The 18,033-nt window shown below is 37.8% G+C and overlaps 1 protein-coding gene across 5 annotated transcripts in view; it reads left to right on the forward strand.

Annotated features, from left to right (window-relative positions):
* Positions 1–18,033, forward strand: part of pde4d (phosphodiesterase 4D, cAMP-specific) — a 193,525-nt gene that overhangs the window by 25,328 nt on the left and 150,164 nt on the right. For 2 of the 5 annotated variants that reach the window (XM_044112655.1, XM_044112653.1), the window contains exons 2-3: positions 49–147; positions 17,690–17,928. In XM_044112655.1, the coding sequence (XP_043968590.1) occupies positions 103–147; positions 17,690–17,928 (284 nt within the window). In that variant the 5' untranslated portion in view covers positions 49–102. Of the gene's footprint in view, positions 1–48; positions 148–16,064; positions 16,182–17,689; positions 17,929–18,033 lie in introns of those variants that run through there. The other 3 variants (XM_044112658.1, XM_044112657.1, XM_044112652.1) reach the window with 3 other exon arrangements.

Raw genomic sequence — 18,033 nt, forward strand, 5'->3', positions numbered from 1 at the left:
TTGAAGTGTTGCATCTGTATACAGTTTCTTGTGTTTGCTCTTTGCTAGTTCCCTTTCTAGTTAACTGTGAGGGACCGAGACCTGCCAGAGGTGGCCCGCAACATGCAAAAGGATGACCGGTCCGGGGACGACAGCCAGCGGGAAAGTGTAAGCTAACACCAGTTTTTGTAGTTTTTAAAATATGCTTTAGGATAGATCAGATTCCAATTATGCTTTTGGGGTTTATTAGTTTTAGAGTAACCTATTAAGGGCCACAGTTAACATGTAAAGTGGTAAAGTGAGACTGCATTGAAACCCAATAACTGTGATGCATGTCGTAGTCGGAAGATTGAAATTCTGAGCATGCTTTTCAGAGTCGACAGTTTGACTCTGCCATTTAGCAGAAAGGTATTCCTGAATACTGATGCTCAATTTATATGTTGAGTGAATTGTTTATTTTCTATTTTCCAAAACAATGTTCCACATGATATTCACAAATTTCTCTGCTGGGTGATATAGTGGCGCTTATGTCTGGTATAAACCTCATATGTGAACATACACTCTGTTATGCCATGATAGGCCTATTTTACGCTTCACCTAAAATTGTTGATTTCTCTAAATAGCAAAGTCTCATTTTGTTTATTCATCTGTCCTAATTTCTGATGTCTCAGATAAAGATAGAAAGTTAATTGTGGTCATTTGGATTTAAATACTAGAAAATCTTCATCAGTCCCTTCTAGTAGCTCAATGCAGTATATTAGTCCATAGTGGTCGTCATTGATTTCAACTATAAACAACACTATTATGATTAAATATTTTTCAGAATATATTTTTCTTTTATCTGAAGGCCTAGTGCCTGTTCAAGCAGATAAACCATCTGATTTGTCTGGACTTTTTATATGTTAAAAAACATATAAAAAGTCCATTGACATTTTTTTTTTTCCAGAAAATTCATACTCTTTTTTCTGAAGAATCAGTAGTCCACAAACAATATGAATAGATATTTTTCCTTGTTTCCTCATAATAAGTGAGTGCCGTATTCAAATAGGAGAAGCAATAATTAAATTAATTTTGTGTAAAATCTCAACTGAATATTTATTCAAGTGTTTTACTTCCAAGGTTGTGAATTGCAGAAAGATAGTTTTTGTGGAATCTGGAGTTCCTGATGGTAAGTTTATACATGATTAATTCCTGATGGAGCTGGGTTCACCAGTAATAAAAAAAAAACTTATTTTAATGCACAATACCACAGTGAAAATAAAAGTAATTGTCCTACCTGCAATAATTTTCCTGTGCTGCTGCAGTGAACAAAGGCTATTATTGAGCTACTTCTACTTTCAAACACCAGTAGAGCTGCAAACTGTAATGATTAAAGTCTTTATTGTTGAAGAGACATAAATATTTCAAGTATATTCAATTCAATGGAATGTTTGTTTGACTAAAACATACAGAAAATAATAATTAGAGTGATTTCATCTGTCACTTATTTGTCTTTCCAGTTGGTAAGATTCTACCAAGGGAAAAATGTATAGCTCAAAATGAAGAATATTTAACAGAAGTGCAAAGCTGGTATTTTCATTCTCTTCATCACATCCTCCCATCCCCCACAACAGCTTCACCGCACCGTCTCTCACACGATGTTGTCAGAGTTGTGCGCAAGCTGTCCATCACCCACCTCTATCCATCTGGATGGACGAGGCAGGTTCCCAACAAATCCTCACAAAAACAACACAGATAAGAGCAGAAGGATGAAGATCAGATACAGCAGCAGCAGCCTCTGTCAGGATTAACCTAACAGACATAAATAAGATATTCAGTCATCCTCCTGACCTTTAGTTCAAGTCAAATGTAGGTCTACTGCATGAGATGATTTCAGAGAGAAGGACAATAAGATAAAGACGAATCTTTATCTTATTTGTCTGACCAAATAAGATAAAGATATTTATTAAAATGTCTTTCAATAGATCTGCTGCTGTTTGACACTTGTTTCATATTTCGACATGTGTATATAAAACAGCCATTAAATTGAGCATTTCCGTTCAATCTTCTGTGTGTAGAGGGACATTAACATATCATCACACTATCTGTAGTTTATTTAAGGATGTATTGAAATAATATGTGAAGACAGTGCCAGTGTAAGGTTAACATTCACTCCTTATCAGCATTAATATTAATTTTGGCTTTTAAATAGATTATTTGAACTGTACCTTTTCAAGGTGGAAGAATAATACAATTTTGGCCATTTTTTGAGAAAGGAATTGAGTGTATTAGCCTTCTTTCTCCATTCTTAAACAACTCAAAAGCATGATGCTTCTACCACCATGAGCTGGCACGGTATCTAGGTTTATAATCTCACCATGTTTCCTTCCAAATCAGCTACCTGCTAATTTGACAAACACAAACTGTGCAGCCACATTTATATTGGGAGTAGTTTATTTACACTCTATTAGGAGTATTTCAGTTATTAGGGAAAAATATTCTAGCAAGTACTTGTTATTAATGTCTATTTAGTTCATCCTGAGGTGAATGCGGTGGTGGAGTACTCCACAAGGGGGCAGTATAGTGTGGAGGCAGTAGGTCCGCCAAGCGGAGGGAACTCTTGAAGATTGTTGCGGCTTCCGTTCACACTATGAAGCGACCTGCATAAAGTCAGGACACAGGCTATTTTTGAAGATCCTAACTTATTTTCTTCCATCAGTGACTGCAACTTAGTAATAGCGATAAAACTCAGATATAGGTTACCAAGGATCCCAGTTAAACATAAAACATAGTTTTTGAGTGGATGAAGAATCTGTACGGTAAGCTTCCTGGATTACCTTTTCTAAACTTTAAACTGAATTGTAAATTTGTGAAACCTTGTTCTACATCAGGAAACCTTACCAATCTAAAAAAAAAAAAAAAAGCACATATCAAGACTTCCAAGAATTGTGAACAAACCCGTATCAAAAACTGGTGCAGATACAATAAGCTCTAAATATAAATTAAATGCAAGTGATGGTGTATAGATATTTTTCAGCTTGCATGTGTATTTTTTATCCTATTTCAGTTGAACAGTAAGAATTCCACAAAAAATTTTAACCTGTCTGCCATATTTTTTCTCCTTATTTTACATTACGTGTAAACATCTGACTGAAAATGTAGTCAGATAAACTTCAAAAACATTGATGACTATAATTTCTCCAAATCTACCCCCAGAAAAGAAAGTCAAAGGTCAGCTGTTCGAAAAAAAAAAATAAAATCAAATGGCATATTTGCCTCTAAGAATTGCTCAAACTGATTCATGGCAGTATGCGAAAACAAAAATAGATAATGCTATTGGCAGAACAGAGCAGACTGTACAAACAGAAAAGGTTGCTGCAAAAACTGTTGGAGACAAGAACAAGTGACCTTTAAAATGGAATAAAACGGCACCAATGGAGCGAAAATTGTTTGATGATTCACATTTGATGTCTCCGAAGGGGCTTTAGAAGAGAATGTTCTGAAAGACAGTGTCCTGGGGAATAGTTATTGAATATCTCTGAAATTTACCATTCATTTGTGCTATGAAATAACAAGGATGATGAATGATTAAATTAGCCAAGAAAGTAATAGCTCATGTCAGACGTGGAGGTGATTGGTGACCCCATCAGCCTGAAGCGTGCAGGTCATTGGGTTGCAGCTATGAGACTTGACCTCCCACCGGTGGGAGAGAATGGGTGGGACAGCTAATTGGAGAGATGGGAGGAAAGCTAGAGGAAGCGATTAAGACAAGAGGTGAGTGTGAAAAGCAAACAGAAAGCAGCAGAGAGGCTTCCTCACCGTTCCAAGGGGCACATTAAGGTGGAGCGGGGACACAGGCTGCACTGATGAATACGCTTCCCAAGGCTCCTGGGGGCTGTCCAATCAGGCGGTGCCATTGATGAATAGTCATGAGTCACCTTATCAGCATCGCCATGGTTACGCAGATGTGACTGTGGCCCCGTGAATGTGGTGAGGGAACAGAAATGGGCAAAAGGCTCCTCTGTCTCCTTTCCTGTGCACATCTTGATCACCAATTAGAGCCTGGCAGGGAAGCGTTCAGACCGAGTGTTTTGCTTGGTGGATCAGGTGAATGGCGTGGAAAAAGGCAAGTCAACAGAAGGAAATGAGGAAAAATGACAGTAAGAGTGCAGGTGAATGTGCTTGGTAAGAGCAGGGAGATGGGAGATTTTGATCTGTCTTGGCTTAAAATCACATTAATTAACGATAAAGCCAGATGCCAAACAACACGTAAAGGTGAGGGCTGACAGGAAGAGGAGATGGGAAGTGGATGACAAGATATTTAATGAAAGAGCAACAAAATTAGATTGGGCAGTTCAGCAGAGAGAAGCGTTATATGAAAAAGAGAAAAGAGGCTGAGGATGAGCAGTAAAAGAACATCTGGAGCAAACAAAATAAAGAAAATAGACAACAATATACTAGAATCAATGGCTTGTGCTGTCTGTAATGCAATAAAATGTAATGAAATTTCTCATATTGTTAAAAAAAGTTGTTTTAAAGTGCAGTTTTATGAGCATGATGAAATGTGAAAGAAGCAAAACAACTTTAAATCTGTTGGCACACTTGATCATTTGATTTTAATTTAACTACTTACAGAAACTGTTTCCTTTTTTTCGTTTTGTTTTGGTTTTTTTACAATCAAATGGTTTGATCGTAAAAAGTCCAGGCAATTGCTAGTTCTACTTCAAGTTTAGAATTTAAATATCTGGTGAAAATTCTGGCGACTGGGGTAACTGTAACTGTGTTTCAAAATCGTTTTTTATGTAATTTACTACTAACTATTATTTTTATGAACATCAGAATTGAACTGCTTTGTCTAAGTCCTGTTTGCAAATGTTTTCAAAGGAACAAGCTTGGTCTAATGAATAAAATTAATTTTAAAAAATGGTTGATGAAGTATTTATTTGGGACAGTTTATTTGGTTTAATAGTTTTGTAATCCCTGAGCATGGCCACAAATCTTTCTCAAATGTTTTACGGCACAATACACAGAACAGGTCAGTGACATGATACTGTCGATAAGAACCGTCTACTTACCGCTCATTTGTGGGGGGCCGCGGAAAACATTGTCAATTGCTTTTCAGCCTCTGCTTATCTGCATGCTTATTCATGAGTCAGTGGAGCAATTTCAAAACATGTAAATGGATTTGCATCACCATTCAATGGGGATTTCCTCAGGCACTCAAAATATCTCTCTGGGCCAAATTTATTTATTTTTTATCAGTGTGGTCTTCACGCAGTTGTCTGTGTTGACCCCGCATATAAATGTTGCTCAATTCTCGACTCGGATAGGTGAAGGGTTACGCAGAGTCTGATTTGTATTTAATCTTCTAATTTACCCTAACCCTAACCCGTGCACGGAGAAACATTATTGCCCACAAACCATTCTCATTTCACTGCCTGTTGACTGTGTTTAAAGTGTGATTAATCTCACATGAGATCTTTGGCGGTGTGCTTGTTCCGCGACCGGAGGTTGATGAATGAAGAGTGATGCTTAAACAATTGCCTGCAAAGGTTGTTTGTGAGGATACAAAGATGTTTGCTGACCTCTGAGAATGAAGGTTTACCTCTATTTACTTTGGGAAGCGGCATATTTCTGGCTTTTCCTTCTGTTGAAGCAGAGCAGGTTCTAATTGTTTGTCTTTATAACACCTTTATTAAAACTGCTACCAGGCTCAGCTATACATCTTGACGTTTCCACATTACAGCACAGTGATAATGACCTTCTGCCCAGATGATGAAATAAAAGAAAATGTACTTTGTCTAGTTTAATAGCTTCAGCCAAGAAATCAGGCTTATTTTCTTTTTCTTCCCCCCCCCTGTCTGCTTCTGATGCTAAGATTATCCTTTCCCTAATGGTTGCAGGCATTTTATCTCATTTTTATTTTGTTATGCATCAAGCAGCACACAGTAATGCCTGAAGCTGCAGAAAACTCTAGGTCATGTCCCTGCCATTTACCATGATCGGACTGATGAGTGACCCCTGATTCTTGCCTTGTAATATTGCACAGCTTTGTAATAGCAAGACAGGGGAAATCCCTCCAGGAAAACACACCACCAATGACTTTGTTTTTGTCTTTAGTGTGTTTGCACTGCAGATTATGTTACAGCTATTCAGAGGGCAGAAGTTGGAAGAAAAATCATCCCACAATCTCCCAATCAAATAGAAACTCATTTCACCACTAGCTTTATTTTGTGCTTTATTTAGGATCAGGAGGCTAAAGTCAAGAATTGCTTCACAGTCTTTGGGCAATGTAGTTTTTTGGGGGGGAGTCTGTTTAGTAATGCTCTTATCTTGCAGTAGTGGTTATATTTTAGCTTATAAATAATTTTGGAAGTTATCATTGTGGCTTCCTATTCTCTTCCCAGATTTGTTTCATTTGGTGGCGCATTCAGTAGCAGCTTCTTCTACTCCCATGTGCCTCGGTTGATTTGATCCCCAGAGCATTCTCAAACTATTTTTGTCATGTTGAAGGTCACATTATCCTGTAGGAAGGAACACTGCCATTTTTTACGTAGGTGGTTTATGTCACTGTAACCTCCTGGTGAATAGCATGTTCCTTTGAATCCAGGAAAAACATTACCCAAAGAGTTGTGCTGTCACTGCTGCTTTCACTATTCCACATGCAGTACCTTGTTTGTTGAGCTATTTATTAATGTATAACAATTTTATGTGACACATCAAGACAAGTAAGAGTGTACCGTAATTATGAATTGGAATATTTTTGGAATTTATTTATGGTTTTTTGTTTAATAACTAAAAACTCCTCATGAGTAAATGCTTTGTTAAACCACCTTTTGTTGCCATTTTGGCTGCATATGTGTCAATCAGTGCTGCCGATGTAGAGGCTAATGGTTTTGCCCATTCTCCTTTGGAGAAAGACTTCAAATTCAATGACATTGGCATGAAAATTATCTGAGCATAGTTTTTCACAGGTTGTCAATCGACCTGGATTTTGACTGCCCCATTCTACCACATGAACATGCTTTGTTCTAAGCCCTCTCTGGCTTTATGTTGCAGATTATGTTCTTTTCTGAGGTCTTAAGTAATTCCAAACTGGCCTTCTTCTGGGATGTCCCTGTCTCTTTCTCCAGCCAACGTTTTCAAACAAGAAACAAGTAAGATGTGACCTGTTGCTCTAAGGAGGTGGTAAAAAAAACTGTCAGTAATTTGTTCATTCTTTTGCATACTCGTTGTTTTTGTCCTTGGTGTGTTTGCACTGCAGATTATGTTACCGCTATACCCGTCGGTACAGTCTTGGCCTCTGAAAGCAGAGAACGTTCTACAACAGCTGCAGAAGGTGTTACAACTCACTCCTCTACGCAGCAGTGTTTGTTCATTCTGAAATACACTTAAATGCTTATACATATTGCATATTTTTGTTATTTTTAACTGAAATTTGAAAAATTTCCCAGCTACTGTTTTCCTGATTGTTCTTCTGTAATGAGGATGCTTGGATTTGTATGTGTATTTCATTTCACATTTAGAGATTGATAATGCACTGACCGCATGACTCTTGTAGAAGACAGCAAACCCCCAGTCTGGAATGTCGCACATTTCCTGCCATTATTTCTCATGTCACATTTTCCCCAAATAACACCAGTGTAAGAGAAAAAAAAAAAAAGAGGAGAGTTTTCGGCTGTCGTGTCAACGGTTTTGCTTTGCCTTTGAAACATACATTACAGAGCTTCCATGCTGTGAGCCTTGATGTTCTGCAACCTTGATAGGAGCATATATATGTGCACAAAGTACCACATCAAAATCAGAATATGCATGAACATTCAAATGCTGTCTACAAATTGACGAAGGATCTGCAGGAGACTTACTTAAGCAGAAGAAGTTGTTAAAATATCATGGCTTTATATATATATATATATATATATATATATATATATATATATATATATATATATATATATATATAAATATGGTAGGATGAGGCTAAAAATACAGAGGGAACTTGCTATGACACTAGCTGTAGACTCATAACAGGCTCAAGGAAATGTTTAAAAGAGGATTACGGTATACAGGTAAGCTTGAAGAAAAAGTTTGAACCTGCATCTATATAAACAGACAGATAGATAGATAGATAGATAGATGGAGGCCAAGAATGTAATTTTCTGGTAAGCCTTGTGATCTGTCTAATGTAGAAGACAAAAGGAGCTCTTCTTTTATCACCCCACAGTTTTACAGCTTGTTTTTGCAGTAAAGATGCTTACACTGGTTGTAAATACCAAAAAACTCTCACCATGGAATTGAGCTGTAGCCTCTCTCAGATTTTTTAGCCCAACAGTGGCTACATAAAATGCAAGAAAATCCATGTTTTATGAGAAATTACTCCTATTACAGTAAAGTAACAAAAAACAATTGTGAATGAATTATTTTCTGCAGTTTCGGGGATTCTTAAACAGAAAAATGCTAAAACTTGAAAAAATATATATTTATTTATAGCCACCTATACAATAACCCTGAAATAAAATGTTCTGGTTTGTTACCATTGCAGTCACAGCTTTTAGAAAAATTGAAGTGAGAACTACCAATGAACTCAGTTAATATTTAGTACTCAGAAGAGTTCTAAATGTCTTTTCAGCCTGGTGAGTCACTGCATCAAATTTTTTTTAATTACCTCGCTTGTTTCCTTGACATCTTTCTTTCTTTTTCGCGTTAACTTCTTTCTGCTTCTGTCACTCCTCTTCTCTTGCCTCCGGGTGTTCCCCAGAATCCATTTAAGTTTCTCCACTGATAAAAAAAAAAATAATAAAAATCTATCGCAGCAGTAAAATCAAAGAGCAGAGATGAATGATGGCGCTGATCATGAATAGTTGCACAGACTGAGCTGACTCTGCCCTCTGGGCGGAAATTAAGAGACTGCAATCCTGTTTTTTAATCCAGCCCTGGAAGCATCTCATGATAACAGATATTTTGTAAAGTAGCTTATGGAAGAAAGACAGTGTGTGAATATTTTGGTTGTCTAAGTGGTTTTTGTGACCCAGAAGTTTAACTTTCACGAGGAAATAATTCTTTCACTCCTCTACTACGTTTCACTCAGACACTCTTAGCAGATGCTGTTGATAATGTAAACTTTAAAAAAAAAAATAGAGGGAAAGCTGCAGGGAAACAACTTCTTGCAGCGAGCACACACTGCATACTAATAATTCACCAACTCTATGTCTGTGAGAGTAATTGTCATAAAAACCAAACAAAGCCACGGAGTTGAGACATTGTCCAGATATCAACCAAAAGTCAAGCAACACCATCTGAATTTTGGTGGCTTATTAATCTCTGAAAATGTCAAAAGAAGAAAGAGAGCACTTTCAAACCAATCTCATAAAAGATTCAACTGATGCATTTCCAAATCCTGGAATCTAAGTGAAATGAATTCATTCATCGATCGTGAACACAAGACTGAGCGACTTGAAAAGATTCACATGTAAGAAGCCTTTTGGATCTTGAGTGGCTGAGCCTGGAAACGGCACTGCATTATGATAAGAAATGAGTAATGTGTGATGCGCAGCAGGACCATTAAAATGTGAAATCCTGAGAAAGAGTTTATATCTAGTCAGTTCATCAGATTGTATGTGGAAGGCAAGAAGTGGACCGAACAGAGAGGGGAAAATATTCTAAAATGAAGGATAATAAGGCAGGATTTCAGCCCTCAGATAAGGAAGAGCTTGATGTGGGGAAAAATACCTGAATAGTGCCAGTATTGAACCACCTGCATCTCTGTGAAGCCTCACATCAAGAGTTTTCATCAAAGGCTACAACCCCCTACAGAAACCGTGGATGAATATTTTTTTCTTTTTGTTTCATAAATTTTATTCCGCATCCATTTTTAACCACTTCCATAATAAAAGTGTAAATCAAAGCAGAGCGTGAGCTGTCTCTTTCTTTTTTTTATTCCGCTGCTGCCCCTTAAGATGCATTTTCATATTGGTTGCAGATATTAAAATGAGTAATTCAAGCAGCTGTGTCCAGGTGTGCATGCAAAGTTTCTGTCAAACAAGACTACTTCCACGAAATACGACTCAGATTATCTTCAGGAATCTTGCAAGGTAAGAGCTCAATTTAGAGTCTGACCCATTTTACATTGATTTCTTAAACTGCCTGTTCCCCTAAAATTAAATCAACTGGATTAGGTACTTTTTCACGGAGACCAAAAGAGAGTTCACTGTGTCGCAGAGCTAAATAAAGGGCCTGTAGTATCACTTTATCTGGATCTTTAAAACTGTTAGCCTTTGCAGAAAAGCTGATTGGGACGGGTTTCCTGAAAGGAAGATAAATTGCCATCATAAAACAGCTAACCTTCAATTTGTCAAAAATTAAGCACATTACTAATAGATGATTGCAAAATATTTGCTTCAAGTTGTATTTAAAAATTGTGTTTTTCTCGTACATGACTCTTAAAGAGCTCATCTTGCTAATTAAATTGTTAATGGGGGCACATTTAAAAAACAACTACAGCTGTCCACATTATTGTCATCTGTCAGACTTTGAGATCTATTTTATTTGAGCTCTATGCCTGAAGTTGTTCCTGTGGTTTACATTCTATAGCTTCCTCTTTTGTTCTGTTTGGATGATGTTCCCTGTATTTTTCTACCATATTCACCTCCTTCAGTTGCGTCACATTGGGTGACTCACTTGATTGTCCATACACTTCCAGTGAAAGACAGCATTACAACATTGAATAAAGAATGAAAATACACTCTTCAAAACTTGTTTCAGTGTTACTCCCAGTCATAATGCTAACCCTATCATTAAAGTCCATGGTTCATGGTGACAGTATTTGGCCAAGAATGTCAAATATGTGGTGCATGTATTCTCAAATGTTCTCTAACCAATCAGCACTGTTTATGCAATTTTAACAAAAGTAGCTTTCACATATAAATGCTAGTATTTAAGTGTGCTCTTTGACAACAAACAATTAGCGCACTCTTAATTTGTGGTCTCAAAAATAGTCTCAAAATTCTAAAAACTGTTGGGCTAATATTTATAAACACACATTTACTGTGTGTTTTGAATTGGGACATCCCAGTCAGTCAAAACAGTTCATAAATCATTCTCTCTGGGTGAGAGGATGGGAATAGAACAACAGATCATCACTGGGCAACACAGGGGCAGACAAAACTAACAATCATGTACGATCTTATTCTCAATTAAAGGCAAATTAATGAGGCCAAGTGACCCCACACTCATGCAACCTCTATGCAGAAGTCCATGCAAACCAAGACTAGAAGCTTGGAACCTCTGGCTGCAAGCCGACAATGCCACCCACTGCTTTATCATGTTCACTTGTGAGATATACATTTTTTTTTTTAGAATGTATTTTCAACGTGTTACAGGGTTGTATGTTTTTAACTCAGACCTGAACATTTAAGAGAACTGGTTGGCTGATGCATACATTAGTACCAACTGAGTCGATGTTGTCAAGCTGCAAATAGTGAACTAATTCATTCTGATTAGAATAGAAATTGTGAATTAATTTCATAGTGACAGGGTAAAGATTTTGCAAACTTAGCTGATAAAATCTGTTCTACAAACAAGCCTGACAATCACTTCCCATGATCTCATTTGTCTGCAATTCAATAACTGCATTTTCTTTGCAGAAAATATTCTACAACTGTTGTGCTGTACTGTGACCCTGCAAGGAAAGTGGGTATAAGTAATGAATAGATGGATAGACACTAGCAGCAAACTTTCAATATGAAAAATGCAAATGTCTAAATATTTGCCCATATACTTCAGACCATGCTATTACTTTCCTTCATATATTATCAATCTTCCTCTTATTTTAAATGCTTTCACCACAAATTAAAGGTTGTTTGCTGTTTATTGAAAATCAATCCACTGGGGAATCATGTAATTGGCCACACTGGAACAGGTCAACCTGACAACACAGATTAAAATATGAAGTCCACCGAGAGCACAAGGGAGTCATTGCAGACCAATTAACCTTTCCCTGATCCCACTTATCATAGAGAGACACTTGAGGCAATAGGAGGGACAGCCAAACTGAGTGAAAATGAAGTGATCATGTTCATAATCAAGATATAGTAGGAACACACACACACGCATACTGAGTTTCCAAATAATAAAAACAGAGATGAAATAAATAACTGATCATCTTATTCATTGTTCTGGTGAAAAAAAGAACATGGATCCAAACTCTGATGCCACTTTCAGATTGTCATATAACACTTATATGAAGTATTTTATCCAAGATGTATACGGGTGTCTTATACTATCACAGCTGCGGAAACATCTAAACATTATCTGGAAACGTCTTTAATGAAAAAACACATCTTTCATAAATACAAAAATACAGCAGATATAATCAGTAAATAAATGGTAAAAAAAAAAAAAAAAGTGTCATCATTTCCACCAAAGATGAAATAAGGCTAAAAACTAAATTTTCTATTACAACTGCCAAGTAACTGTCCAGTTCTTCTTCTTGGACCGGGTATGACAATTCTGGAGTCTCTGGTTCAAGAGTGGCCAAACAAAATTTGGATGCAACACTGAAAACAATGAAAGCACAATGCTAAAGGTCATTTCTCCTTTAGCAATGCCCTTTGAAGCTTAACCTTCTCAGGGAATGTGTTAAGAACTGTCAGCTGGACATCTGTTATGTATAAAAAGTGGAAATAACTAACTAAAAAAGGGGGGGATAACTTTTTGTATTGGTGTCATGTAAGATTAAAATTTTCAAGTACCTGAAGTTTGGGTTTTATTTTTGCTAGATGTCATAAGCATCAAAGTTAACTCAGTGACAATTAGGTGTTTATTTCTGCGTAGCAAATCTACGCAACCAGTTAAACTTTTTGGCTGACATTCTAATTTACTGAGCTCCACCAGTTTGAATGCTCATTTTTTAAAGTATGCAAATATTTTCCCTTGTTAATTAATATCATAGCTGCCAAAGGAGAGACACTGGGGAATTAAATGAATGTTTTACAGAGGATTAGAGCCAGCTGAAGGGCAAGAGGGAGCATAACCGAGTGGAGAGAGGGATCAGCTGGCCGTTACATAAATTCATTCTGTGGTCTGTGATTGTGTCATGAAAGGAATTTAAGATTAGTACTAATTGAATCTCAATGAGTCATTAGCTCCACCTCCCACTTGCTTTACCTACAGCCCACTGAAAAGTGATGGGAAATCATGTTGGCTCCCCCGTTCCTCTCTGTAAGCCACCGTCTGCCAATGAGTCTAATGCAGGTAATTATGTGGGAATGAAAGGCTGCTTGACTTTCTGGATGAAGATTGGCATCTTGATGCATGCAGGGGTGGACGGGTGGTGGGATTGGGGGTGAGGTGTGTCGGCTGTGACTGGTGAGACAGAACTGTCGTGACAGAAAGGGAAGGGATGATAAAGCCACACATACACATATGTAAGTCGGTACTTTAGGGCAATTTTCTTGGCTGATGGAGATATGTGTTGCAATGAGGAGCAGGAAACAGTGGAACACAAACTACTGAGGAAATGCATTTGTTTACAGCCGAAGGGGTTTTTATTTGGCAGCTTGCTGCAGGGCATACATGAACTATTCAGATCAGAGCTGCTGTTAGTGTTTTGAAACATGGAATTTTTTAACCTACCTCAGAAATCTTTAGCTCTGACATCTTAATAATCAGAAGTGCTTTATAACTCCTGTCTTCATTTCAGTGAAATAAAACCAAAATAATACAGTCTGACTCATTTAGTTTTATTATCATTGGTATTGTGTTGGGCAGCAGAAAACACTACTACTGTAAGCCTTGGGAATGTCATTGCTATTAATGTTATCGGTACATAAATGAAAAAATTTTTTTGTTTGTTAAAACCCTAATTAATTTCAGAGTTTCTGCTCCTCTTTTAGATGTTATCTTACATCTAAGCTTCAAAACCTCACCATTGTCTTTGCTGTCTGACATTCAATTTCAGATCAGAATTTCATTCTTTCATTTTCCACCTCTATGCATATAAATGATGTCTATACTCTTGCTCCAGTAAAAAACTAAAATCAGTTTTCATTCATTTTGTTAGTTCTCTGATGTTGCCAATTGCTTATTTCATTATAGAGGAACAAATTGTACACATGGCTTATTTTACAAGAATTTGTTGAATCTCTTGATGTAAAATACCCAAATAATTTCAGTTCAGTCCAATTCAGTTCAATTGATTTGTCTTTTATTCAGTTCGCCTAAGTTTGTTTCAATTCTCTTCAGATCAAGATAATTCAGATTGTGTTGAAGTAGGTCAGATATTTTTGAGCCAATTTGATTTTATTAGTAATTTCTTCTCAAGTTCAAGAGAAATTCAAAGGAACAAAGTCAAGGAAAAAGCAAGCAGAAATTGTCATAAAGGTTTATAGACTTATTCATTTGCAAGAGGTTTATGGATTCAGAAAAGATAACATGTTCTGATGAGTCAGTTCAGCAAAATCTGCAATCATTTTTCCATTTTGTTATTTTTTTTGCCTTTTCCATTTCAAATTTGTATGCGCTTTCCTTCTGAAGCTCTTTGGATTTATTTTTGTATAAATGTGAAAGGTGCAATCAAATTTAATGTTTGTCAGTGCATAATAAGGAATATATCTTTCAAATGGATGATCCAGGAAGCTGATTCCCAAGCAAAGAAGATGAAATCCAGTGTAGTTCTTGGCAGAATGTCTCCTCTGAGCCTGAGGAGCATCAGTCTGCTGCAGGAACAGCAAGTACTATGGCGTGGCCATAAAGTACCTTTTGTTTAAACTTCTCCAGTCATACTTGCACCTCAAAGGAAATGAACGTTTAGCTGTCTAGGGGTCTAGCTGTGGTCTCCTGATCCTGTTGTCCTAATCCATGCCAGTGTTTTTCAATTCCGGTCCTCGGGGCCCCCTGGCCTGCATGTTTTAGGGGTTTCGTCCTGCCACACACCTGGATTGAATCTTTGGGTGATTGACAGGCTCCTGCAGTACTTGGTGGCTGCAGAAGATGTCATGCAATCATTTGAATCAGCTGTTCTGGTGTAGAGTAACATCTAAAACATGCAGAGCAGGGGGGGCCCTGAGGACTGGAATTGAAAAGCACTGATCCATGCAGCTCAAAAAACACTCACAGCTACAAGCCTGAGGCTTAAAATGTTTTCTGTCAGCAAATCTTGTTCACATAAATAGATATGATGTCATGAATCTAACATCTGATCATGATTGTAGCCTGGAGATTAGTTGGAGAAGCTACAAAGCAAGAAAGCAAGCAAACAAAATCAACAAAGCAAACTTTTAAAGTAAAGCCAAAGAGTGTCCACTTGAGAATATTCCTTCTGTTTTCCAGCACATTTGCAGATATTTATGTTGCTGCTGGACTCCCTTTCAGTAGAGCAATGACATGACTGTACTACTGACTGTTTTTACTGTACTACTTGCACTTTGTGTCAGGATGTGCAGAAATAAAAGAAACAACATTGACTCTCTAAAAAACGTCCATTATGTTGCGGCACTCAGCCATTTAAAAACGCTCTGAGTAGAATATGAATCTTAACGGTTGACCCAACTCTTAACAAGAAATCATTTTTCATTCATGCAGAACATTGACTGTGTAGTTTCCAGGAAAATTAATAGCACATTATCAGTTTATCCCGCTGCCTCACTAGTACACCCTGGTGTGTGCTGGTGTATTGATGTTTGTCCTAAATCCTGAAAGATACTGTCGGAGCCATTCATTGTGAAGAAAACCTATTACCTTTGTGGTTTCCCCCAAGGACAATACGCCACAAAATTGACATGACATTGAACTTCTGTTTGGTGGCATCCTGCCGGCATCCTGCGTATTTTAGTTCTCTCCCTGGTTTAACGCACCTGGATCCAATGATGGCTCGTTAAAAGGCCTAAGAAGAACATTGACATGCTGAAATGGTTGTTACTACCACCAGGGAGGGATCTAAAACATGGATGCCGACCCTCAAGGACCGACTTTGGGCACCCCTGACTTGGATCATTACTCCCTTCAATGTTCAATGAAGATGGTTCACTGAAGATGGGTGGAATTAACTTCAGCTGACTGGCATTAAGTTTGCAGAAGCAATCATTTGATTCAGGTGTGTTGAAGCAGGGTAACAGCTGCTGTCCTGCAACTGTTAGAGTTGTCTCTGCCTTAATACACCTGAAACGGTCAGTAAGAGTCTGTTGGATTTGAGTGAATGAGGATAATAATTCAGTCATTTAAATCAGGTATGTTGGTCTCTAGGGACACATCCACCAGCTGCAGTTTACCAGCCCTTGAGAAGTGACTTTGTACACCACAGATCTAAACTACTCCAGTAGATTTTCTAATTTTATAACCCCGATTCAATTTACTACATAACTTTATCCCTTTCTTGTCTGCCATGTTGCTTGGTTTTTAAGATGCTGTTTGTTTGTCAGTGTTCTCCAACAAACCTCCAAGGCTTTCCACAGAACAGTTAGATTTATACTGAGGCTAGAATATGTACAGGGTGGCTCCATTGACTAATTAGACAACTTCTCAAAGCTATTAGTTGCTCCGGAGTCTAGACTATGGTTTTAGGGCAGCAGAGTACACTGGCTGAATACAAATGCATGCCAGACTTTCCAGCTTTTTAATTGGAAAAGATTTTATAAACCATTTATCATTTCCTTCGACTCCTTAATCCATTTCAAAAGAAGCTTGTGGTTCTAAGAAGAGAAAATCTGAAAAATATTCAGAGGATCTGAATAATTTTTCAAACCCCTGAGAGCATTAGGAATAAAAAGTTGTCTTCAAAAAGTTTAGTTCTGAATATAAAATATTTGTTAATTCATTTACAAAAGTAGCATCCAAAAGAGTTGCATTAAATTGCAAACAAGGCTAACCTTGCTTCAGATGAATGTTTTGAGAGGGAAGGCTCTGCTGCAGCCATTACTGCACCAGAATCAACTTTTCTGATAACCACTTAATGGTTTATTGACCACCCGATGTCTTTCTTTCAGGTTAACTTGCCACTGTAAAATGAGTTTCTGTCTTCTCACTCTCGTCTCATCTCAGACGTTTAAAGTCTTCAGTTTTTCAGGTGGCAGTCTCTGCCCTCAGCTGGAGCTCTTATCCATATTTTTTTTTCCCCACTCTCCTCCGCTCTTGTCTGTACAGTATCTTTTTCACTTCGAGCTTCTACTTCTTCTCAAGTGAATCATTTTGTGTTTGAACCTTTTGTCAAGTAAAAATGGGGTAAGGTGTTCTCATTCATGATGTGTAATTTCTCTTAGCTGTTTATTTGATAAAACACACTATCTAGTGTGTATTTCTAAATGCACAACTAGTATATTTGCATTTGTTGTCAGGCAAATGCAAATATACTTGGCAGTTGTGGGTTCGATTCCCGGACCTGGCAACCTATACCGCATGTCTTCCTCCTCTGCTTCCCCCTTACCTGTCAGCCTACTTTCATATAAGGGACAATGGAGCCAACATAAGATCCCCTGGAGGGGAGGGAAAGAAAAGAAACCTGCCTGATGTCTTTGTGGTTTAACCAAGTATTCAGCATAATATGAGTTGGTGAGGTTTCAATTAAATAATGGTATCATTGGGTGAACAAGAGGCAACACAAAATAAAAGTAACTGGTGTTTTATAATATTCCATCCAGGGTTGTTTCCAACCTTTATAGATCCAGACCTTTATTAGAATTACAAGCCTGCCCCCCACTTCCTCAATGTCAGAATTTAACAGTTATGTCTCTTGCCACAGGTGTCAGATGAGTCATCTGACTCCCCAGAACCAGGGCCCGTCACCTGCATGGAGCCCTTTATGGTACGGAGGCTCTCCTGCCGGACAGTTCAGTTACCCCCCTTGACCTTTAGACAAGCTGAACAGTACTACTGCGATCGGAAGCCCGAGCCGGACACAGTCACAGTTCCACCTCGGCCCACAACACTGCCATTACGAGCACCGCCACTCATCGCCATCACCTCTGCTGACACCACCAGGTAGGAGGATATTGACAAGTGGGTATCAAACAACTACATAGCACAGAATGAATAAAACCTGAAAAGCTTAGTCAGTTACAGTATAACCAATCTGCAACAATAAGT

The sequence above is a fragment of the Gambusia affinis genome, linkage group LG03 (genome assembly GCF_019740435.1).
Source record: "Gambusia affinis linkage group LG03, SWU_Gaff_1.0, whole genome shotgun sequence".
NCBI classification, from domain to species: domain Eukaryota; kingdom Metazoa; phylum Chordata; class Actinopteri; order Cyprinodontiformes; family Poeciliidae; genus Gambusia; species Gambusia affinis.